This window comes from Equus quagga, chromosome 5 (genome assembly GCF_021613505.1).
Source record: "Equus quagga isolate Etosha38 chromosome 5, UCLA_HA_Equagga_1.0, whole genome shotgun sequence".
Lineage (NCBI taxonomy): Eukaryota > Metazoa > Chordata > Mammalia > Perissodactyla > Equidae > Equus > Equus quagga.
In genome coordinates this window covers 57,733,890-57,760,293 of record NC_060271.1, presented here as the reverse complement: position 1 = coordinate 57,760,293, position 26,404 = coordinate 57,733,890, and the positions used below count along the sequence as shown (strand labels likewise).

The window sequence follows — 26,404 nt, the reverse complement described above, 5'->3', positions numbered from 1 at the left end:
GTGTTTCTTAAAAACAGAAAACAAACAAAACCCCCTAAATAATAACAAGGACAGAAAAGATCCTGAAGGGGTGACATTAATGGTAGAAGTTTGTAGGAACAGTGGCAGCCCCTCAGATGGACCACCCTGCCTCTGTCCAGTCTTACTGCATGGTAAATATAGACAGCAGCAGGCATCCCTGACCAAGAGCGCCAGTGGGGGCCCGGCGGGACCACAGAGGTGAGACTGTGTCTCATCTATCCTAGGAAGCACTGCCCCTAACATGCCCCTGACAGCTGGGAGCCCGCTCCTCCTGGAATAACAGCACAGCGGCAGCTTCTATTGTCTGTGGTGACATTAATTAGCTATTTAAGTAATATTTTCTTGATTGCCTATATGTGTCAAGCACTGTGCTAGCCAATGGGGAGTGAACGATGAATAAGAAATGGTCCCTGCCCCCACGGAGCTCCAGTCTGGTAAAGGAGCTCACACTTACTGAATGTTCTCATCCAGACAACAAACTGTCCCAGGGTCCTTTAAAGAGTCCTCTGAGACTCCCCAGAGTGCAGCAAGTATGTGACACAAAACTCAGAACAAACAGAAGGATCTAGGAATGCAACTTTCTTTATGGCCAAGAGATGTATTCCCACCAGAAATTCCCCCTGGCTTTGGCTGCGTTTTCATCACTGTAACTCATGTTTTTAATAGTAAATAGCTCAATGTACCCAAGTAGGTTCTTTGCGGGTATTTCCTGACTTGATCTGGCCAGTCTCAGGCTAGGGAAATGCTATGTGGACGCCAAGACTAGAAGAGAAGTGCTCCAGAACAGCAAGGGGCTGAGCGCGGTAGGAGAAGCGGCTCATCAGATTAACGAGGTGGGTAACGGAGGAGACATGGCAACTTCGAGTCAGGAAGAACAGGGGGCGTGCTCTATGAATTCAGTGAGGACAAACTTCAAGCCACGAGGCCAAGCTCTCAGAACTGTGGGGACCCCAGGAGAGGCCGCCAGAGCCAGTCTGCAGAGCGGAGAGGTGGCAGGTTCCTCCCCAGTGAGGTCCAGCCAACAGGGCGTGATAGCACTGAGCTTAAAGGGAAAATTCAGGCCGATGATTAGTCAACTGTTGTTACTTTTACATAAACTCTTATTTCACAGTAGTTTTAGATTTACAGAAAAGTTACCAAGATAAAACAGAGAGTTCTTAGCAGCTCAGTACGCAGTTTCCCCTATTGAGATCTTACATTACTCTAATACATTGGTCACAACTAATAAACTCATATTGATACTTCATTCCAATTTCTTGAGCTTTTACCTAACATTCTTTTCTGTTCCAGGATCCCAACCAGGATAGACAGAACGTGACCTTCAGGTGTATGTCTCCTTAGCTTCCTCTTCTTGGCTGTGATGCTTTCCCAGACTTGCCTTGTTTTTGATGAGTTTGACCGTTTTGAGGAGTGTTGGCAAGTTATTTTGTAGGATGTTCCTCAGTCTGGGTTTGACGTTTGATGTTTTTCTCATGATGAGATTGAGGTAATGGGTTTTGGGGAGGAAGACTGGAGAGGTGAAGTGCCCTTCCGGTTCCATCACATCACGGATGCGCGCTAAGAACACAACGTCACCTGGCGAAGGCTGTGTCTGTCAGGCTTCACTGTAAAGTTACTCATTTTCCCCACTTTCCAGACTGTATGCGGAAGTCACTACACACAACCCACACTTAAGGGGTGGGAGGTTATGTTCCACCTCTTGAGGGGGCAGTTTGTACATGAAGTATTTGGAATTCTTCTGCATGGGAGATTTGCCCAATCCCGCATTTATTTGTTTATTCGAGCATTTATTTATATCAGTATGGACTCTTGTATATTTACTTTCTATATGGGGTTACAATCCAGGGCTAGTCAAATGTTTCTTAAGCACATAAAAAGCACTGGATGGAGTAGGTGTCCTGGCACTCTGTAGATAGAGCCAAGGAGCAGAGTTGCAATGTGCTGTCCACGGCGGCTATAGACGCAAATCAGAGGCTTGTCATTATCTGTGCCAAGTGGTTAAATTCTGGCCAGAGATTTTAAGTCCTAACAAAGCATTCAGAGTCTTGACCATCAAGCGCAGAACTTTTTCCAAATGACAAATATCTGCATATGCACACATGTACACTAAGAATATCAGAGATGTTCAACTGCCAAGTCAAATGGACACCACTGTGTCTTTGTCTTGCTTGGTCACTCTAATTTATGTGACATTCCTTCCTTGAAATCCTCCTTGCACAGCTTCTCTGGCTCTCAAGGTTCTCTTTATCTTTGACTTCGTCTTTCCTTCTGGCTGCTCTTTACACCATGAGGTTATCCCAGGATCCTGCCCTCCGTTCTCTTCTGCACCCTCTCATCTCTTTATCTAGGATAAACATATCCTAGATATATTTATCTAGATATTCTGGAAATATCTAGGATAAATATCCCAAGGATGACATCCACAACTTTGTCCTCCAAGTGCCAGCTCCACAGGGCCCACTGCACCCTGGGCATCTCTGTCCTGTGGCTTCCTGGAAGCTGGAGCCCATATTTTATCTCACTGGACATCTCCAGTATCTAGCAAGATGCCAGGCAGTAACCACACAATAAGTGTTTGTTGAGCAAATAAATTAATCTCCACTTGGATGTACCTCCATCTTGATTTGCCCCAAACCAGAACTTCACCTCTTCACCTAAAATCCAGTGTTCATTGCTGAATTCTGCATCCAGGTCACCGGCACTGCCAGCCACCTGAATCCTCTCTCCTCATTACAGACAATAAAACTCCTGGATGTCTCCATCCTGTTTCTTAAGCTTTCTTTTGAACTCATGTCTTTCTCCATCCTTATGCCATTCTGCTTTAGTTCACACTTCCAGTTCTCACCGAATAGCTTATTGACCCCTCTCCCTCTAGTCCTGCCTCCAGGTTCTACTCCCCATCTTGCTGTCCTTCTAAAATCTAAATTCACAGGACCTGCTGCTCCTTAAGGCGCAGGAGGCTCTTCACGGCCTGGCCTCAGCTCACTGCAGTTGCTACCCTGTCCTGGCCCTTGAACTCAATACTGGAACAATGCAAACTGCATACACTTCCACTCCTCTGAATCAGCCTGAGCTGTGCCTCCTGCCCGAAACACCCTGTTCTCATTCATTACTCACCCTTCAAATAGCACCCCAAAGGGCACATCTCCTTGATGCTCAGTGACCTTAATTAATTATCCTCTTCTGCACACGTCAGTTAGTGTGCTGCCACTCTATACTTAATTACCTGTCTTCACGTCTGTCTTATCTACCTGATTCATGGGCTTCTTGAGGAAAGTTTCTGGTCTCACTCCTTTCTGTGTCCCCAGTGCCTGAGGGTCACAGGTATTTATTTAGTTGGAAAAAAAAAAATAAGCACATACTCCCTCATAATAGGAGACAAGACTCTAACAGTACACAGAAAAACCTGATCCATGACTCCAAATGCAATGGAGTACATTTAAATATCTCCTTAGTGAGCTAAAAAATAATGAGCTCAAAATAAATTATAAGAGCTTATTTTAAAAAACATATTTATAATAACCACACTTTTTACAGCTCATGGTCTGTTAACCTCAAAAACAGAAAGTGGTTAGGCAAGCTTCTCTATCATAGAAGCAGACCAGCAAGGGGAAGGGCCCAAACAGAAACTGCTGTGAATCCAGGGCATCAAACGGCCATGTACCTGTTAACGAAATAAAAGTTGCAAGACTGCAGGGACACGTGCTGCTGCTAGAATTCCTGTAGGAAATGACTGGATATTGATGCTATGTTTTTTTCATCCAGATCTTTTCAAAGAAAAAATTGGGCTCTTGACAAATATATTTTGGTTAAACGTATCCTAATACAATGTAGTATATATATATATTTTTTGGTCAGGAAGACTGGGCCTGAGCTAACGTCTGTGCCAATCTTCCTCTTTTTTGCTGGGGAAGATTGACCCTGAGCTAACATCTGTGTCCATCTTCCTCTATTTTGTATGTGGGTCACTGTACAGCATGGCTTGACAAGTGCTGTGTAGGTCCACAGCCAGGATCTGAATCCACGAACCCCAGGCCACTGAAGCGGAGCATGTGAACTTAACCACTATGCCACCGGGCTGGCCCCATTTAATACTTTTTTTAAAAAAGGAAAATTTAATTTCTGTTTTGGTGAGTTTCTATGCAGGCATGGTACAATTTTTCTCTTCTGGTTTTCCTGGTGGAGGAAGCAGAAGCAGGGGGGCCCGGAGGAATGACATGGAGGAGGACGAGGACGATGACACCAGGGTGCTGTGCAGCATCAGGCAAATGGTGGGTTTCTGTCTGAACATCTAGGTTGTGGGGCACAGGAGGCTGTGACAAAAGCACTTAATTAATGTGTGTTAAAGGGACACATCCTCATTCTGCTCTGGCTTTGTTTGGGGCCTAGAGGACAGGAGGCCAAGCTAGTTGTTTCCAGCCCTGTCAGAAGCTCCCTCACTGCCCTTTCTTCTTCCTCACCAAACCAACCTCACGCAAAGTTCCTCACCTCCCACCGGCAACACACTCCCTGCTCCAGAAAGACCTCAGGCTGCAGCACCGCCAAGGCTGGTCTCCAAGCCAGGCCGCGCTCAGTCCCTGCTCACTCCTCCCATCTGAGCCAGATGTCCAGGGGGAAATTTAGAGGCTCATTTGTGTACTGAGACCCCCAAAGAAGACCTTTCAATACATCTGTGCTCAAATGATTTTCATGAAGAAATACTGACACCATAGTAAAGCTCTTCCGCAAACGCATGCATGCGCTGAGCTTCTGCAGCCTGCAGCTGGGGACAGAATGTCATTTTAGAGCATCCAGTGTTGCCCTTGTTCCCGCCCCACTTCAGGTGGAGGGTTTCCTGCTGTCTCTGAGCTGCCTTGCCCAACGGGCTACGTCACTCAAGGCCACAAAGGACTGAGACCAGGAATGAGCTTGTGCACCAGGGAAATCCTCTGCAAAGGGATTTTAGAGTGAAAGGCCTTGGTGATAATCGAGACCAGTGGTTTATAAACTTCTGTTGTTGGCACCCCGACCCTTTCTTCAAAGGGAAACCTGTGCAGGAAGGCAGGGACCTCAAATAAGTATCACCAGCCGCTTATTCCTCCTGCAAGGAAACAGCACCGTGACGACACATGCGGTCACCCTGCTGTCAGTGAGAGGGTGCCAGACGGTGGGACAAGCTCTGCAGTGCCTGTGATTGTGTGATCGTGTGATGGGTTGGGGGAAAATGGACTTAGGGAAAAGCTCCTCCAACGGGAGGGCTGTCGCATAGAAGGTAGAAGTTCATCCTGAGGGAGCTCTTGTTCCAGGAGGGTATTTCATTAGTGATTAGGGCCCAGGGAAGGACTAAGCCCATATAATTAACTAATGTAATCTAAAATATGGAAGGCTTTAAGGACGTTCCTGAACAGCCTTCCTGCCTTCTTAGTGGAAGCTTTCGGGAGTAGTGACTCGTCAGCCTCTGCATGGAGTGGAAAGGTCACAACGGCTTTGCTGAAGCACAGGGAGGGTGTGGCAGCTGCTGCCCTGGCCCACACCCTCCCTCTCTGGCCTGAGCCCTCCTCCTGCCAAATCCAGAGCACTGTTAACTCTTTCCCCTGCAGGACTGAGTCCCCAGGCACAGAAAAGCCCCAGGAGCTAACTCTGTGCTGGCCCTTGCTGAGGTTTCCCACTGGTGTGGGTGGCCTCTGTGGCCAGAGAGACAGCACGGTGAATTCTGCTTGCCCCTTGGTCTTGGCCCCTTCTTGAGCTGCACTGTTCTTTATTCTTGCTCTTCTATCTTATTAATAGCAGCAGGGGGTTACGAGATTGTGGAGCTTGGAGGTAGGGGCTGTGCCTGAGATATGCGAGTGGCAGGAGGTCGGGTGGATGAAGGGCCTGGAGGAGATTTCTAGGAGAGGAGAGGAGGGAGCGGGAGCCGAATCCTGCAATGCTGCACCTGTGTCATCACCTGCCATGCCTGGCCTCCTCCCTCTGTAATTTTAGTCCTACACACCTTTGAGGGTCCATCCTAAGAACCACTCCTCTAGAAAGTCCACCGGACAACCCACCTTCCCTGATCTCCCCTCTTCCCTGAACCCCACCAAGGATCTGTTGTCTTGGCTGGGTGCTAGGTCTCCTCCCGCCTCTAGACTTCTGAAGGACTGAGATGATGCATGAAACTCCTTCTGTGTCCTTTGGAGAGTCAGGTTCTCAGGTATTGGGTTAAATCCAGCTGGAGGAGACTCAATGTGCAAGTCTTGAGCTGCCCCAGCTTCTTGAGGCTGGAGTTGCTGCTCTCTTGTGCCAGGCAGTTGTGGGGGCCTCTGAGCCCATCTGGATGCACACCTCTAACATAGGTCCTGTCACCCTATATTGAAATGCCCTCTTTACGCTCTAGCCTCATTCCCTGCAGGGTAAACGTCTTTCGAGCAGGGGCCATGTCATATTCTGACAGTCATTTTGTTATTTCCAGTGCTGAGCATGGGCTCCAGACAGAGCAAGAACTTAACATATTAAAAGATTCCCAAGTGAACCAAATGGAAATTAACAGACTGCTGCGAGGTTACAGAGAAAAGAGCTGGGCGATGGAATAAGAGGGAAAGGGGGATAAAAACAGGAATTCAACTATTAACTGCAACTCAAGTTAGTATTAACTGATAGTAATGTTAACATTATTACCCCAAACAGATAACTTTAAGTGTGATTCTGCAAGAAAAATTTTTATTTTTCTCTGGTATGTTTCAGTCAGATTCTTGGAAATAAATCTTCTTTCTATCCCCTGATATTGCAAAAACTGGATGTGCCCAATCTAATTTTCATGTGGAACCAGTTTACATACCATTAGGACTTCTTATCTAGTATGATCATTTACAGTAATCCTATGTTTTTCTGTTAAAGGAAAACACACTTTTTTTTAGAAGTCAAGATAAAAATCAAAGAGTTGGTGGGTATTATAGATGGCAATTGACTCCTGGCTCCTGCAATTTATGAGCCTTGGGTTTATTTCTGGTGCCTTGATAACAGGGAAATAGCTGTTGTACACTCCCAGGCATGACTCTTAATATCCTGTGATACCAAGCACTTCTTTCTATCTTTCCCTTACTACTGAAAAATAAAGTCATTAATTCTTTTTAAAGAATGAACATGAAAGCCTGTGATTTTTGGTACCTTATTTATACTCTTAAGTTGGTAAACAAGAAAAGCACTCAAAACATCTCTTTCATTTCCCACTGCATCATTATTTCCACTGCTAGGGTATCCTTATAACATCCAGCCTTTTCACCGTGTAAATACGTATTTCTCACTCCTCAATGCTTTTCGGAACTCTCCAGCCAAGAAATTAGAGATGGGTGCTTTAGACTTTCAAAGGATTTTAGGGACTCAAGGTCAAATTCTGCTTGAAGGAAGGCCCACTGGCTGCTCTTGCCCCACCAATCGGGCAGCAGGTGTAAAGACAGGGGGCGCCGTTGGTGTGAGCCATACGCAGTGACACTGGCAGCCAGAGGAGTTAGGTGTCCTGAGCGTGAGCGAGCGAGGTCCTGGCTTTACTTCCTACTGTTCCTTACTTGCTTGGTGACCTGGTGGTAACACTGACTCTCAATTTCCTTCTTTATAAAGAAGAAAATAAAATATTCTCTCAGGGCTGTCACATTTGAAAAACAACATGTGAACAAAGGCTTCTGTACTCCCAGGAATCAAACGTTACCAAAGTGGTCATTTGGTGCTATGACTGCAATTTCATAACTATGGCATTTATTCATTAAAGCCTTGTGCCTCCCTTTCATACACCCACACAAGTGCAGCTCTTTTAACTGCTCCTGCACCTGGGCTGTTTTTGCTACTGATACTCATAAATTATTCGCTGCCTCCTCTGCTCCATTCTGCCATCTCACACGGCTGGGCCAAGCTTTCCTTCACAAGTTTGGGGTATGGTTTAGATTTTTAGCCTAACTGTTAAGATTTATTCCAGGAAGCGTCTGAATGTTGCCAACATTGCTTTGGTGACCAGTAAGAAAAGTGACCTTTCTGGACCAGTAGTGAGTATGCATCCACACCTCCCCACTGACCTCCAAGTATCTAACGTGTCTACTTAAAATAAAGCTTTCCACCCCTCAGGTTACAGTGTGGCATAGGAAGCAGCTCACTCCTGTACTGAGAAAGTGCTGGAGTTGGAGTTAATTTTTGACTTCTAACTTTGTTACTTACAGGCTTTATGGCCCTTAGTAAACTATTTAGACTTTTTTGGCCTCCACTTCTGAATGTAAATTGAGAATGAATAATACACATCTCCTCAACTATAAAGGATTATGGAGGAATTGAATAAAATTATGTAGTCAAAACTATTGCACAAATTTTAAAGCACGGAATAAATACAAGAGATTATAACAGTGTGGCCTCAGAGCCTTGTATACAGAAGGACCCTAATAAATGGGAACTGAATTGAAGGGCTACCAGCTAACTCCACTAACTCCTCTGGCAACTTGATATGTCATCCAGGGGAGAGAAAGAGAAGCAAAGAGAGTTGGCAGATTAAATCTGGGCTCAGCAGCCTCCACTCAGCTTTCCTAAGTGACATGGGGATGAAAACAATGAACTTCAACATCTGGTTATGTGACTCTAAGAAATCAGTTCAAATGACAGAACACAGGGAACACATTTCATTCTAGAAGGCATTATCCTTCGGGCGTCCTTTGGGCCCATTGGGAAGGCAGGCAACAGGCCAACCCTCATTAACTATCTGGAGAAGACTGACGTCCAGGTGAGAAGCAGGAAACTGCAGCCCCCTCTTCCCTCCTTCTCCTGCCCCCCGCCCCCATCCTGACCCCCTCCAGCCCCGCCTGCCTCCTCAGCAGGCCTGGGACTGGAGCCCATGCTGCTCTGCTCTCTCGAATCTCTCACTCTCCTGCACTTGTAGCCAATTTCACTCACTTTTGCACTTAATGCTTCTGTTATTCACTGTGGTTCCTGGTGTTTCATCACCCCCTCTTTGAGGTTAGAGACCATATTTCAAGTGTCTTTTGAGTCCCCTCAGCCCCTGAGAGCCAAGCTCATAGCAGCTGGTAAGTATCTGCTGAGGAGGAGCCTGGACACCTGTTAAGGAGCTGGAACTTGGTCCTGGAGGCTGTAGGAATCCTGAAAAGGACTGACAACAGGACAATGATCTGACTAGACCTGTCTTTCAGAAAGATGATCTTTAAGGCAGCCTTGAGGGAAGACGAGGTGAGGGAAGCTAGATTTTAAGGGAGGGAAAAATTGCTCTGGGTCCACAATCCTTATCTGACACCTTCCGGTCTGGACGTGTTTGGGGATTCACAACTTCTTTTGGATTTTAGAAAGGCAAACTGATGCCTACCCCACATATTCTACAACTCCCGGGCAGGGGCTGGGACGGTCTAATGAACAGATAGTTCCAGGAAGTGACATCAAAGCTATAAAGAGCTTTCAGTCAGTTCTGCCAAGTGAGTTTTTAAAAACTTCAGGCATTCAGAGCTTTTACATTTTCTGAGTTGAGGGACAGAGATTGTGGGTAGATATTTTAAAGGAAAGCCTTCTAAGGAGGATGGGTCTTGTTAACCAAAGACTCTTGTGTTCTGCTGAACACCTTACAGGCACTGAGTGGAGGGGTCAGAGAGAGGAACTGCTCAGGCAAACAGGATGCAAGGTGTCGGGAGTGTGCGGCCATCCTGCAGGGAGGGGGAAGCTGACGAGGTGAGATGGGCAGAGGTGGAGGAGAGGGGAGCCGGCAAGCTGGCTGCAGGCTGTGCTGGGCATATGCTGAAGCTACCGCAAGAAGCCAGGGAGAAGCCCCTAGGCAGGGCAGCTGAGGGCTTTTGGGACAGGAAGGCCTAGTCATCAGTTTGACGCTGTTTGCATTGCTTTCTCTAAGTCCTCTGCTTGCCTACCCCACACGCTGGTCAAGTCTCGAGAGCAGTACTATCTAACAGAAATCTAACACGTATCACCCATGAATTTAAAACACTTCTAGTGGCTACATTAAAAAAAGTAAAAAGAAATGGCTAAATTAATTTTAATAAAATATTTATTTAACCCAATATGCCCTAAATATTGTCATTTCAACATGAAATCACTAAAAAATTCCTAACGAGATCTTTTACAGTTTTTTTATATGAAGTGGTTGAAATCGGTAATTTACACTAACAGCCCATCTCAGTTCAGACTGTCCACATGTCGAGTGCTCAAAAGCCACCTGTGCCTGGTGGCTCCTGGACCAGACAGTGCACCTCTAGATTCTCCCGTCTTTCACTCCTCAGGTGGCTCAGGGCCCACCCTCAGCTTTTTACTGGTGAGTCTCCCAGGTGGGACCCTAGTACCCTTACTGCCTTCAGCTGTGTACAGCTTGACATGAATTCATTAGCTTTGCAACAACTGGGGATTTAGTGCCAGGTACTCATACCTATGAGCATAAACATATTCCTTTTAGTCAGACCTCTGGAGGTAGGCTGAAAGGTGCCCTTAAACTGCAAGAAAAAAAACCTGGGCAATGTATTCTCCTATAAAGACTCTGATTTCACATGCAAGCCCATAGCTACACAGGATGGAGGTGTGGGGCTATCCCTGCCCCCACTTTTTTCATTACAAATGAACATGTTTCATTCCAACAACCTTAATAAACAGAAGACTTCTCAGACTAACAACACAGCACTACATTTTGACTTTTTGATTGGTTAGAGATGAGATTTCATTTGTAATGTACAATTCTGAGAATTTGTAGGCCCTTATAAGCACTTTAATGCCATAAAACAAGAGAACTGATAAAGAAGCTGAAATAAAGTATCTGTAAAAATAAAGACGATCAATCACAGTTGTTTTCCCTAGCTAAAGAACTCACCAGAATCTGAGAAAAGATCACTTGTGTGGGGGAAACACCCAAACCACTCCAAGAGAGCACTTACTGACCATGAGTCATCACCCTCCCACGGAGAACATCACTCTCCACAGGCTGATGGCCTCACACAACAGTCAGCTGTCCAAACCCATTCAAACAAAATTGATTATTTTTTTGGTGAGGGGTGCAAATAAAATTTTCAAATCACTTGCCTGACAAATCAATTTGACATATTATCACATAAAATCTTGGCTGCTTGGAAGAATTGTAACAAGATTCCTTAATACAGCTTCCTTCTCCTCCACCTCCTCCCACGAAGTTACAGCATCAAGGCTCAGGTGCCTTACACACGGGAAGCTACAATCACTGCATCTCAGCTGAATAGTACACGACTTTAAGCTGGTTTATCCTAGGCTCCTATTATTTAAACTTGCACTGCATTTAATATTAAAGGTCTAATCCAGGGTGTGTATCAGCAATCTACACATTTATATCTGTACCTACTTAAGTGTTCTACAAAAGGAAGAGAATCAAGTTATACTCATCATTATACTATATTGCTCTTTCTTCTTTCCACGCTACACACGTGGTCTCTGGAAGCCCAGAACTTGGACTGACGAAGCTCTGAACATCTTACAGCACAGTGTGCAATTTCTATGTACCAGCGGAACTCTTGATGGTGATGGAGAAGGAGCCAGCCAGCCTTGCCGTGCTCTTTGCTTTCCTCTTCTACCATCTATTTCTTCTGAGCAGGGGAGGCCCTTGGCACACCTTGAAGATTTGAAGGTATCAGGTCCCTTATCCCAACTTTTCTTCCCACCCTGAGGAAAAAAAGTCAGCCTAGCTCTTTAGGAGCAGAGACTAGAAAAAGTAGGAGAAAGCTGGAGGGGGGCATTTCACAAGAGTTCGGATTAATTTCCTATAGGTTTGAGAATTCTAAATGCCACATGGGGTCCCACCACCTACTTAGCTGGTGGCACTCCAGGTGGAATGAGATGGCTTTCTGCCCATCCCGGCTCTGGGTGTGGGGAGTGGTGTGTGTTTGAGATCGCAGATATGCTACCTTGAAAGAGACTTACTAAACCAAAGACCAACTGTTAAGAGCCTAGAGTTTTTCAGAGAAAGAAAAAACAAAAAGCAAGTTTCATGTCTATAGGGCAAATGTAACAATGAAGAGCTATGAGAAGATGATGAGTTAGGTTTCTGCAGATACTTCTGTTGTAAAGGTTAGTTCTTGTTTTAAATAAGCAAGGCATTCTGCCCTCATAGAAAGGCCCTTGGGACCAGAACAAGAGAAAAACAGGTCCTGCTAAGGATGCAGGGTCCTTTCAGGGTCTGACAACTCTACCAGGTATCCAGAGCTGAGAATCCGCAGATCTGAGGATAGGAGTTCTCCTCCTGGTTCTAATGTTAACTACTTACCCACAAACTTCCTTGTGGTTTCTTTATACTGGGAATAAAACTAACTCTGCCTTCTTCACAGGTTGTTGTTGAAGACAATGTGATGGAATAGAGTTGAAAGCGCTTTGAAAACATTGTTTTATGAACATAAACCAGGTAGGAAACAAGCACTCGACTGTGACCTTGCATGCTGCCAGTGTATCTACTGCCTGCACCAGGTCTCACCTCTGAGTTCTATGAGGTCTATGCCTGCTGTTTTTTCTTCTCCAGAACTTCTCTGTATACTTCCAAGCTGTTCAAAATAGAATTCCAAGTGTGTATCATCTGTAGGAATGGGCAATGGCAGAGTGCTGTGTTGTCCCTGGACCTGACCCAAAGTTCCAGGAACCGGACCACCTCCAAACTTCTTCCCAGCTTGAAAACTCTCATCTATGTGACCATCTCTACCCAGGCATCTCTAATCCTTGCCTTTGGACTACTAGTTTAGCAGCTTATTTGTGGTTTTTAAAGCTTATTTTCCTGCCCCCAGGACAGCTACGTGTTTTCTGACACCACTAACGATGGAGTGCTGGGGCCAAGCTGGGCATCCTTTAGTGTGCTAACTGTCCAAGAGTCCGCTGTGACTCATGCCTTGGACTGCCCAGCACTGGGGTGCTGGGTGGCTGTCACCATAACGTTTGAGGATTTGGAAATTGTACCTCAACTCCAAGGGTGTTGATTCTGGCTAACTACACGCATGCAAAACCATCCAAGTCCTCTGACTCACTTTGGGAATCTGGCTTCTTGGGCTTTTGATATTGACACAGTGGAAAACTTTTATATCAGTATAGCTGCTGCCAATAACTTTTATCCATTTAAGCACTTGATCTTTTACATATTTACCCAGCAATTTCCAAGGCTTATCATGGATCAGAGTTAGCACTATTCTTCTAGAAAAGACTCCTCCACAGTGCTGACACACATTATAGACACCAACGGAGAACATTTTAGGCATTTAGGCATCAGAATTTTATAATTTTCATTATAGACACCCTGTACACATTTTGTTAGATTTATACTTCAGTGTTTTATTTTCTTTGAAGCAACTGTTAATGGTATTGTATTTTTTATTGGTTTCTGCTTGTTGTCAGTATATAGAAATGCAGTTGATTTTTTTGTGTTGATCTTGTATCCTGTAATCTTAGAGGACTCACTTATTTATTCTATTTGGTAGCTTCTTTGGGATTTTCTAAACAGCTAAGCATGTTGTCTCCAACATGGAGTCAGTTTTATTTCTTCTTTTCCAATATGTATGCCTTCTATTTCTTTTTCTTGTCATATTGCAGTGGCTAGAACTTCCAGCACTACACTGAATAAGAGTGGTGACTGAACATGCTTACCTTGCTCTCCATCTTAGAGGGAAAGCACTCTCTCTTTTATGATTAAGTATGATGTAGCTGTAAGTATTTTGTACATGTTCTTTATGAGGTTGAGGAAGTTCCGTTATATTCCTTGTATATGAGAGTTTTTATAATGAAAGAGTGTTGAATTTTGTCAAATGCTTTTTCTGCATCAATTGATATGATCATATGCTTTGTCTTTTTTAGCCTGATGACATAGTAGCTTACACTGGTTGATTTTCAAACATTGAACCAGCCTTGCAAATCTGAAACAAATCCCACTTGGTCATGGTGTATTATTCTTTTTACACATTGTTGGATTTGACTTGCTAAAATTTTCTTGGAAATTTTTTTAATGTCTAAGTTCATGAGAGATAATTTTCTTTTTTTCTTTTGTCTTTGGTTTTGGCATCAGGGTAATACCGGCGTTATATGATTTGGGAAGTGTTCCTTCCTTTTTTCTCTCAAAGAGATTGTATAAAATTAATGTTAATTCTTCTTTAAATATATGATAAAATTCTCCAATGAAATAATCTGTGCCTGGAGATTTCTTTTTTGGGGAGCTTTTAAATTACAAAGTAAATTTCTTTAACAGTTTTGGGGCTATTCAGGTTAAGTATTTCAACTTGGCTGAGTTTTGATAATTTGTGGTTTTGAAGGAATTAGTCCACTTCATGTAATTGTCAAATTTATATGTGTAAGCTGTTCATAGGATTACCTTATCCTTCTGACATCTGCAGGGTCTGCAGTGATATCCCATGTTTCATTTCTGATATTGATTATTTGTGTTTTCTTTCTTATTATCTTCAACCTTGCTACAATTTTATTAATTTCTTCAAAGAACCAGTTTTTTGTTTATTAACTTTATTGTTTTCAATTTCACTGATTTCTATTCTTATCTTTATTATTTTCTTTCTTTTGCTTGCTTTGGGTTTATTTTCTTCCTCTTTTTCTAGAGGTAGGACTTAGATAGTTGATTTGAGATCTTTTCTCATTTCTCATTTAAGCATTTAATGCTGTAAATTTCCATCTTGGCACTGCTTTGGCTGTATTCCACACATTTTGACAAGTTATGTTTTCATTTTCATTCATTTCTAGGTATATTATAAATTTACTTCAAAATTTCCTCTTTGACCTATGGGTTATTTAGAAGCGTGCTGTTTAATTTCTAAATGTTGGGAGATTTTCCTGTTGTCTGTTATTGATTTTTAGTTTGATTCTGTTATGGTCAGAGAACATACTATACATGATTTCAATTCTTCTAAATCTGTTAAGGTTTGTTTGATGACAAGAATAAGGTTTATCTTGGCGAATGTTCCATGGGTGCTTGAAAAGAATGTGTATTCTACTGTTGTTGGGTCAAGTTAATGTCAATTAGATCCTGTTATTTGATGGTATTGTTCAGTTCCTCTATATCTTTGCTGATTTTCTGTCTAGATGTAGTGTATTAATTGCTGAGAGTGGGGTTTTGAAGTCCCTAACTATAACTGTGGATTTATCTACTTAACTTTTCAGCTCTATCAGTTTTTGCTTCATGTATTTTGAAGTGCTGTTGTTTCTGTACACAAATTTCAGATTGGTATATCTTCTTGGTAGATTGATCCTTTTATCATTACGTAATTTCCCTCTTTGTTCCCAGTCATATTTTTTGCTCTGAAATCTACTTTTTAAAAATATTAACATAGCCACTCCTAACTTTTTGATTAATTTTTGCATGATGTATGTTTCCAATATTTTTACTTTTAACCTACCTATGTCATTATGTTTGAAATGAGTTTCTTGTAGACAGTGAGTAGTTGGGTCATTTTAAAAAAATCTATCCTGCCAATGTCTGTCTTTTAATTGGTGTATTTAGATCATTTATATTGAATGTAATTATTGATATGCTAGGGTTTAAGTCTGCCATATTATTCGCTGTTTTTACCTTTTGTTTCTCATTCCTCTCTTTTTCCTCGCCTTCATGTGGGTTATTTGAACACTGTTTAGAGTTCCATTTTATTTACAATATTTTTGAATATATTGCTTTGTATAGTTTCCTTAGGGGTTGCTCTAAGTATTACAATATACATAGATAACTTATCACAGCTTTATGGTATCCACTTTGAGTGAAATGTAGAAACTTTACCTCCATTTAAGCCCCTTATCCTTTTGACTGTAAAAACTATCTTCAATAGCTCACCTGGGATCAGAATAAAGTTTTAGAAGTTTAGGTATGAAATACGCAAACTCTGTGGTCCCTGAACTTCTGGTGTGAACTTGAGGTCTCCGAGTCATTCCTGTATCCAGTAGTACCTTACTGATATAGGCACCAGGCCTGTAGGTACCTCATTCAACACACCCTCCTTTATGCCCATGCACGTACCTTAAAGAAACATAAGAATATAACCAGCCACTATGGCTTAGACTTCCGATGTAAGAAAACAGCTCTAGGCACAAGGTCAACATCAATATATAGTATCATATGTGTGGCTGTAATCGGGTAAAATGAAGTACCAGCTATCAGAAGGTGTGGATTCCACCATCAAGAGCCATTCTACTTTCAGGATTTGGTTCCTACACTATCTCTGGATTCTAGAAATTAAAACCAACAAAGCAACTAACCATGCTTCTTGCCCTTCATTTACTTTTCTATCACGTGGGTCACTCAGTTAGTGGATTAAAGTACACGGTTCTGGATCATGAGATGTATTACATTCCTAGGTCAGTGTGCTAATACTTGGCTAACCCACATTTCAAAATGTTCAGGCAATAACTAAGGTGAATTTCCATTCTGTTGTGATTTTATACACCTGCCATATGTTTATTACTAATATATTCATTATATTATGAGGAAATATATTAGGAACAAAATCAGGATCCAATATATTTGGTATAATGGTAGAGGTAGAAACTGAGGTAGACCTTGAAACCTGAGTAGCATTCTCACAGGAGAAGTAGGAGAAGCTCTCATGTGAGGACCAAGAGAGAGTCTCACAGGAGAATCAGGAGAAAGCATTCTGAGCAGAGGAACGGCATAAATGAAGGCCTATTTATCATGGTTATGGAACACTTCAGAGCAGAGAAGTGGCACGGTCAGAACGGCATTTTAAATGAGTTAATCTGGCAGAATCATATAGATGGAGTGAAGAAACTAGAGGCAGGGAGATCAGGCTTCTATAGAAGCAGGGAAGGTGTAAACTAAGGTGTTGCCATGGAAACAGAGATACAGTAGCCTGCCCTTATGTGTGGAGATACGTTCCAAGACCCCCAGTGGATGCCTGAAACTGCAGAGAGTACTGAAGCCTATATATACTACAGTTTTTCCTATACATATGTACCTACGATAAAGCTTAATTTATAAATTAGGTACAGTAAGAGAGTAACAACAATAACTAACAATAAAATAGAACAATTATAACAATATACTGTAATAAAAGTTACTGTAGATCTTAGCAACCTCAGCATACAATTTTTTTTTCTTTCCATACTGATGAGAACTTTTACCTTTTCACTCAAAGAAAGCACTTAATGACTTCTCTTTGGCATATCTGAATTGCCAGCATCACTACTGTTGCACTTTGGGGCCATTATTAAGTAAAATAAGGGTTACTTGAATACAAGCACTGTGACACTGTGTCAGTTGATCTGATAATGGAGAGGGCTACTAAGTGACTAACCGGTGGGTAGTGCATACAGCGTGAATAGATTGGACAAAGGGATGATTCACATTCCAGGCAGGATGGAAGGGGATGTTGTGAGATTTCATCATGCTACTCAGAATGGCCCACAATTTAAAACATATGAATTGTTTATTCCTGGAATTTTCCATTTAATATTTTCGGAGTGTGGTTGACTTTGGGTAACTGAAACCGTGGAAAACAAAGGGGACTCCTCTAGAACTAAGCGGGACAAGCTGTGGAAATAGAACTCGATAGGATACAGCAAGTGATTGAGTTCTGGAGCCAAGGAAGGAGAGAGAATCCACGATTTTGACTCTAGGTGGCATCATTAGCAAAAGTACGTGATATAAGAGAAAGAGTTGGGGAGGGACAGAATGGAGAGGAATGTGAGATTTGAACGTGCAGGGTTTGAATCTCAGTGGATGGCTGGAAAGACTAGTTAGGAGCTCGAGGAAGACATCAGAGTTAGGGATCTTGATTTGGGAGGCATCTGGACAGAGATGAGAGTTAAAGCTATGGGAATGGATGAGATCACCATGAGAAAGAGGTAGGGAAAAAGAAAAGAAACAGACCACAGGCTGAACCCTGGGAAGAAAACCAAGAGAATGCAGTAGGATGGCAGACAAAGAATAGATGGTTCAAAGAGGGCATGATCAACAGTACAGGTCACAAGCTGCAAAGACATCAAGGAAGTTCAGGACTGGGAAAGGGCCACTGGTTTGGCCCAGTGACAAACAGGTCATGGTGGGCCACAGAGTAGAGATGACAGAAACCAGCTGTAGTGGACAGGTGGTCAGGAAGGAGGGCCCATGAGAGGTTACGGACTGGGAGAGAGAGAGCTCAGTAGCTCTAAGGGTAGATAGCTGTTTTTGTTTTTTTTTGGGAAAATATGAGCATTTGATAGGCCCAGGTAGGAAGAGGACCTAAGAAAAGAGCAAGAGGGGCCTGGAGAAGGAGGAAAGAGATGAGGTCAGGGGCATCTGAGGAGAGAAGGATCAAGCGTTTCTTCCTCTGGGATGGGAGAGAAGCAGGCAGGGATGAAGCTAGGAGAAAGTTTAAAGTGAAAATAATAGAAATGTAGAATGTTGCTCCAAAGGCACTGTACACATGACTAACTTATTTTTCTTTTTAATCAAAACGCTTCCTTTTTTTTTTGCTGAAATTAATGTCATTCAATTAGAACAAAGATGGTTTCCAAATCTGACTAATCATCAAAATTAATCGGGAAACTTTTCAAAAATACAGATTCCTAGGGCCAAACTCAGGCCCACTGAATCAGACTCTGGTGGAGGGAGCCCAGGAATCTGCATTTTGAAGCCTCCTCACTGATGCTGACGGTTAGATGGGTTTGGAACCTCCCGAATATGGTTTTCAACCAAGGACATGTCTCAAAATCATGGGGAGGCACTGTCTGAGCAGACTTTGCAGAGCATGGGTATTAACATTTTTAAAAGCTCCTAGGTGATTTGACGTGCACCCTCGTTAGGAACTAGGGTGAGGAGACTGGATTGAAAAAGTGAACTAGTTCGATAGGATACTTGAATTCACCATACTGATTGGTTCTCTGTTATTTATGTCACCTGACAATTTCCTTTCGACCTTTCTCCCATCAAAACGGCACCTGCTTCTAACCTGGCTGGGACCAGTGGACTGATGTGGCTCCCTGAATCTTCTCAGTGCATTTGCAGAGGCAGCTGGGCAGGTGGGGATGCCACCTCTGGCTCTTGGGAGAGAGGCCGGCTTTGGAATTTTTTGAAATCTCTTTAAGGGAAAGCATACAGAACAACATTGTTCTTTCTCTGAATTAGCCACGCAATGTACCTTATAAAAGAAACAAGATGCAGAATGAAGGAGAGATGACAGAAAAAGCAATGATGGTTTATATTTCACTAATTCAAAAGAAAATACTATCAGGCAGGTTGATAATTAATTTGGTTAGAAAATTCCTTGCACCGTTAGGCCATTTTTTTTTTTAAGCAGCAGCAACAATACAACGATACAGAAAAGTGACTCTGGCACACCGTTGTTTGGCTTTGAGAGAAGCTCTAAGCCCAGCCCTTTAAATGCCTCTCAAAGAAATACAAAATTTTCTTTTATCCCCAAAGCTGGTGTGATCCATTTCCTGCTCCAGCAGCTCCAACGTATCATCTGTTGGACTCTTTAAGTTTACGGCACAGATGGAAACTGTCAGTTCCTCTCTTTTATAGGACATTCACATTTGCATATTCAACAGACAGTACAAGCCTCAAAGGCCATATTCCCCCAAACGTAATAATCCTACTCCTGAAATACGGAAGATATAACAGTAACAGGAAAATATTCTTACCCTGATGCAGGCCGGCTCCAGCTGTGGCTTAGTAAGTCAAAAACTAGTAAACTTGCTTGCAATAACATCCTAAAAATTCCAAAGCTTATTTTCTCCGTCCACAGTTAAAAAGCCATCTCCTACAGAACAGTGTCACATCTGTGACGTGTCCAGGATTAAGGCGAGAGGTTTCTTGCTTATAGCATTTTGTCTGGTTAGAGATTAAAGAAAAAATGTCTCGAAGCTGTCAGTTAATATTTTTTAACTCAAAAAAAAAAAAAAAAGCCATCTTCATGCTTCACAGCAGAGCTGTGATTTTTAAACAGAGGTAAATTCTTCTCCATATCAGGTATCTGGTAGTTTTTTGCATTTCAGCGCAAGGCAAGCAAACAAAAGCTTATCCACGAAGTTTTGAATGCGTCTTAGTAACACAGGCTGAAGTTAGTTAGCTTTCTTTGATATCGAATTACCAAAGCATCTCACTGAAAAGACAAAATCCTCCTTGCAATTAATAAAGAATTGTGGTATTCTAACAAAGCTGGAAGCTAAGACTCTCCAAATTCCAAATCTTTCCATTCCTGGATGAGCTTTGGTATTTAGATGTTAATAGGATGCCTGCTATTTTTTCTTTTTTTTTTTGGCCAATGTTCAGGCTAAAGAGTCTGTGAAACAGACTTTTTCCATCCTATGACCTCAGTTTTAGGATTTCTTTCTTGCAAAATGTTAGTTATTTTACTTGGCAGATTGCCAGAATTCATTCTTACTTTCTCTCTTTCTCCTTCTATTACTTTATCTCTTCTCCCTTCTCTTTTTTCTTCCTCTTTACCTTGTCTATCTTCTGTTCTTTGATAACTTATGCATTTAAATTAAAGCCCAGTTGGAGCTACAGTCTATGTAGTGTTTGGTAGGGTTGCTAGAATTAGCAAATAAAAATACAGGACGCCACGTTAAATTTGAATTTCAGGTACAAAACAAACAATTTTTTTAGTAAAAGTATGTCCCAAATGTGGCATAGAACATACTTATACTAAAAAATTATCCCCAAATATTGCATGGGACATACACACTAAAAAATTATTCCTTGTTAATATGAAATTCAAATTTAACTGGGTGTCTTGTATTTTATCTGGCAATCCTAGCTTGGAAGTTCAACAGAGGGATAAAAAAACAACAAAGACATCCATTTACAACTCCTAGAAGAAGAGAAATTTCCATTCCTATCCTTCTGAATGATTTGTGTCTAGGTATGACACGCTCCATGGCTTTACTTTAGTTTATTTTTGACCCATCAAGTTATACCAACAGCTCCACAGAGCACACCACATCCTGACAATGAAGTCTGTCCCAGGTTTCAGGTCTCACCCAGCATCACCTGAGTCCAGAACTTGCAAAGTCGGTCCCCCAGGCAGCATGGGATCTCAGTCTGGCCACAAAACCGTACAAACACTCATTTTAATTGATCATTTTTCTTCAAAATTTGAACATCAAATTTAGTATTTTTAAAGACACTGAGGGGTTTTTCTCTCCACAGTTCTCACTCTGAGGCAATTTAGCATGATTAGTAACAGTAATTATTAGAAAAAAACAATAGAATTCAAACGTACTACAAAATGTAATAAAATGATGACCTTAGACATTTTGAAAGGGAAGATAAAAATACTGATATGCTCCAGACATTTAAAGATAAGATAAATATCTTAATTACGGTAATTGTTAATTCAAGTGTATTTTCCAACATCTAAGTATACCCAGGAGTGACACATAATTCAGAAATGCTGTTCTTTTGTTCAGAGACACATTAATGTTCAGTATTTTGGAATTATTTTGAAATCTCATAGCAGAAATTGAGGCTGTATAGAAGTGTGGTCAAAAGCATGGGCTCAGGAGTCAAAATCGAGTTGAAATCCCAGCTCTGTCACACACTAGCCATGTGACTCTGGGCAAATTACTTACCCTCTCTGTGCCTCATTTCCCTTATCTGTAAATGGGGATAACCATCTCAGAGAGCTGTGAGAAGGATATGAGTAAAATGCTTAGAATAGTGTCTAGAACACAGTAAATGCTCAGTAAATTTGGGGGGGTGAGGGTCATACGACCTGGCCCAAATTGTCAACAGGAAAACAATATACAAAATCAGAGAATGTCACTATTTTTACAATTGGCTCATGAAAATTCTTGAGGTCAAATGAATAATACATATTTTTCAAACTTATAAATAACAATATTTTATGTATTTATCCATTAAAATTCTCTTTGTTTCCAGAATATACAACTTTTGGGGTTCTGTGAAATTAGCAACACATTGTTTCAAGAAGTGAAGGTATATGGTTAACAGGCCTATACAACTAGTGGTTGTTTTTCTTGTCTCGCCCTGCTGATTATTCTCTTTACTCTTCAAAACTCCAAAAGCAAAGGAATAACACTCTCTCTCCCATCCCTAAAAGCCAATTAATCTAACTCAATCCTCTAGCTTTAGTGTTAAATAAATTTTCAAGAGAAATAGTCCCCAGTCACTGGGTTTTCTGCCGTCCAGCCACTTCAAACTTCATTTGTTTGTAACTGAACCAGCCATGGAGTCCAGCAGAGTAGATGTAGACAAGAGCACAGCTCAGTGTCTGGAGTCTGAGGCAGTGTCAAGGGAGGGCTGCTTTGCAGTCCGACACCTCTGGGGTAGTATCCTGGCTGGGACACACTCCCTGTGTGAGCCTCTGAGCCTGGGTCTCTTTCTCTATAAGAGGGAGATTCTAATGCTGTCTACTTTTTTGAGTTGCTATGAGGATTCAAGAGTTGATTCATCTACAAGGTGACTCTATGTTTCCCTTTATACTTGTCCCCGCGTAACTGTTATCTCACTTTACATAGTTACCCTAAATATATACAGTCTGGCACACAGTCAGTATTCGGTGTTTGTTACCTCTTGATTACGGTATACCAACACTTGTACTATTCTAAAGAAATGCTTTAAATCTCGTGGAGTCCTCCTAAAGCAGGAATAGCCCTTTTTACATAGAAAGGTGAGTGTGTGCATATGCGTGAAAGTTTGGTCACCTGCCCGTTATCCCTACATCCCCTGTCCCTCTGTATATTTCAACCATTTAAGAAGCTAAAAGTGGGGGTGGAATTCTCTGTGGCAGAACCTTGAGGGCAGAGGCTTAAATATTTTACATGCTTTGGTGGGATCATGTGAGCACTGCTTTACCAAATACACTCTGCCAACAGCAGAAGGCCCTCTGAGGTGAGCAGGTGGGCCAGGGCTGGGAAGCTGTCCTTGTGCTTCTGCCAGCTACTTAGATTGTCAGATGAATTCCAGACTCCAGCTTATGCTACTTCCAAGACCTCCATCACTGTGCAGAAATACCACGTGTATTCATCGTCCGTAACCAGGCTCCCCCTTTTCTCCTCCCCCAAGCCTCCTCACAGGCTCTTCGGGATGCAATTCTCTTGACAACATGGAGGGAGGGCCGAAATTAAGGCTTCTAGGAAAACACCAGCCCTTTGATCAGAAAGAAGATTTCTTCCTTAATATCTCTTTTACTTCATGTGCCAAAGACCTAAAGTGGTGCCTCCAAGCGGCCTGAATCTCAGCTTCACCAGTGCCAACAGTGAAGCCTCTGAGAGCCAATTCATGTCTCTGAGACTTCAGTTTTCTGTTCTGTAATATGAGATGTAATAACGTAATAATTCATCTCCTTAGATTCTTGTGTCAATGAAATAAGACAACGTGTCCGGTAGAGTGGCTGGCACAAAATAGGCATTGAATGCATGCAAAGTACCAGTATGGCCCGGCCTGTCTGAGAAAGGACTGGCATTAGAGGCATGAGGTGCAGAGAGAATCTGTGATCTGGGGGCGGGGGGAAGAACTTAGTTTGTAAATATACAAGCTCTGCATTTTGGAGGTTTATAACTTAATTAAAATCTGCAGAAAAGAAAGAACAAATCTAGGTAATGGTATTTCTGACAGAAGATATATAAAATGCACACTAAATGTATTCCAGCCATCCTTTGTGTTATTCTGTATTCATTCATTTATTCATACTAATAATTTTTACTGAATAAGTATTATGTTCTAAATGCTGGGCAAGGCTTCAACACAAGAGTATGAAGAAGCTTTATGAAAGAAAATATTTGGAGGAAGGACAATCAGTCTGTCAATGTCAGGCAATATTTATTGATTACCCGTGGCAATCAATAAATATGGTAATATTTATTAATTTACCACACACTCCTCAGAAAAACACTGCCATCTGCTAAAGCCACAGTGGGATACAGAGTAGCCAAAGTTTATTAATTACTATCTCTGTGGACTGGAAGAGCTCATTGCAAAGGTGCCAGACACACTTGCAGAGACTGTGTCCACCTTAATCATTAAGTGAAGGAAACAGCTGCTCATGTGGTCCAATTAGGGGTCACCGAAAAACCTTCTCTTCTCGCATGGCATACGCCCCAAATACCTACTTCTTGAGGCCGTCATGGGTCCTCACATTTTCCGAGTTGTCAGTCCTTTGAGTTCAAGCTCTCCTTGGCCCTATTAGAATGCTCACGGTTCTCTGAGGAGAGGACTGTGGGTGCTGCACAAACCAGTCCGTCTTGGCAGCGTGGGCCAGAAAGAGTGGCAGGACTGAGAGGAAGCAGACTCCCTGGATGCAAGCCTTTGGACAAGCTCATACTCTTTCAGCCTAGCTTCCTCATGTGTAACATGGGAAGGGAGAATCCCTTTCAAGGCGATGAGGAGGACTGGAGAGATCATTCACATAAGGTGTCTGAGCCAGTGCTAGAAACATGGCAGAGCCCCAAACACATTATTTCCTTCTCCTTCCTTGGCAGTTTCTCCTTTGGCAGAAACTATCTTGTTATTTGGTCACTAACTTATACTGTATTTTGTGAACACTGGCTGACGAAAGTGAATTTGTGTGGTTTGACCTGCACTTAAAAATATTCAATAAGAACAGCAAATGTCAGAGTAATGGTAGGTAATGTTTTGTGATACTTTTGTTTCAGTACATACACTCTCATAGGATATGATGTAAAACGGATTTCTGACTGCGGAGGTTATGTTCAAAAAGTTTGAGGTGGATATTCATCCCAAAGAATTGAAAGTGGGGACTCAAAGAGATGTTTGTACACTCATGCTCATAAGCAGCATTATTCACAACAGCCAAGACCTAGAAGCAACCCAAATGTCCATTGACGGGATGAATGGATAAACTAAGTGTGATACAGTTATACAACGGAATATTATTCCATTAGGTATACAAACACAATGGAATCTCATTCAGACTTAAAAAGAAAGGAAATTCGTTTTTCAAAAGGAAGGAATTTCTGACATATGCTATAACATAGATGAACCTTAAAGACACTATGCGGATTGAATAAACCAGTCACAAAAGGACAAATATTGTATGATTCCGCCTAGATGAGGTACCTGGTATAGTCAGAATTATAGAAACAGAAAGTAGAGTGTCGGTTGCCAGCGGCTAGGGCAGGGAGAAATGGGGAGTATTGTCTGTGGCAGTTTATTAATTGGCGTATTAATGGGTACAGAGTTTCAGTTTGAAGAGATATGGTTCTGGGGATAGACAGTGGTAATGGTAGCACAACAATGTGAATGTATTTCAAACCACTGAACTGTACACTTAAAAATAATTAAGACAGCACATTTCATGCTATGTGTATTTTATCACAATTAAAAGAAAAAAATTAAATTACAAAAACATTTTGAGAAACCCTGACCTAGATAATACCCTGAAGAGAGGTACTTTTGGATGGAGCCTGTGTGTAGAGGAAAGAAAATGCATGAGCCTCTGGGAAGCCAAACAACGGTCGGGGGACAGACTCCCTAGCTTTGCTGAAGAATTCTTTATTTATGACCTCTGGGACCATGGGCCTTCCAGTCTGGTGTAAGAACACAGAGGATAAGGTTTGCAGCCTTGTTCTGTGATGGCATAATCTCCAGTCTACATTCTTGGGTTCGTTTAGTGTTTTAATCTAAGAGTACAACCAATACAGTAGCAACATCTAATTTCCCTCTCAGGTAAAACTGATACAGCTTCCTCACATCTCTCCTCCCTTAGCAAAGCTGCCCAGCCCCACCTGGACTTGGTGGTGCCTGAATGCCAGGTCTTCCTCCCTTATCCACTGGAAAAGCCACAGCCCTCGAAGGCCTTCAAGTCTAGTTTGTTCATCTAACGTAACGAGGGCGTCCAAGGAGCCATAAAGGCCCTTCCGATGTTATTTTTTATTCTTAGTGTCTAACAGTTGGAGAAACAGGATGTGGCCAAATTTTTTCTAAGCAAAGGCTATACACTTAGTTTCTCATTTTCTTAGCAGACAGAATCCTGGCAAATTACTTAAACAGATACGGAAAGGAAGTCTCTGGGGACAGACACCTCATAGACTAAAAGAAAAGCCACAGTTCATCATTTTAGACACAGAATGCTATGGCCAAAATAAATATCAGGAGAGTTTCAAATTTCTCTGAAAAAAAGAACGTCTTTTGGTAACAGTTCTCAAATCAACGTTGACCTCTCAACTTCCAGAACCTCTTATGTGATCAGTTTGTGTAACCTCATTATTAAATGCACATGCATAAATGATAGATTTCTTTATATGTTTAGCACATAATTCTTCCTCTGCATATTTTCCCCCATATTTAACATTTTCTAAGATAGCTCTATAGTGGGCAGAAGATATTTTTAATGAATACTGTTATGGACTGAATGTTTATATCTCCCTAAAATTCATCTGTTGAAATTCTAACCCGCAATGTGATGGTGTTAGGAGGTAGGGCCTTTGGGAGGTAATTAGGTGATGAGAGTGGAACCCTCATGAATAGGAT

General features: G+C 42.0%; 1 protein-coding gene across 3 annotated transcripts in view; it reads right to left on the bottom strand.

Annotated features, from left to right (window-relative positions):
* Nucleotides 1–26,404, bottom strand: part of AFF3 (ALF transcription elongation factor 3) — a 526,899-nt gene that overhangs the window by 127,530 nt on the left and 372,965 nt on the right. For 2 of the 3 annotated variants that reach the window (XM_046663033.1, XM_046663034.1), the window contains one exon: nt 21,523–21,576. The exons of the other annotated variant lie outside the window; for it this stretch is intronic. In XM_046663033.1, the coding sequence (XP_046518989.1) occupies nt 21,523–21,576 (54 nt within the window). The remainder of the gene's footprint in view (nt 1–21,522; nt 21,577–26,404) is intronic. 3 annotated transcript variants of the gene reach the window in all.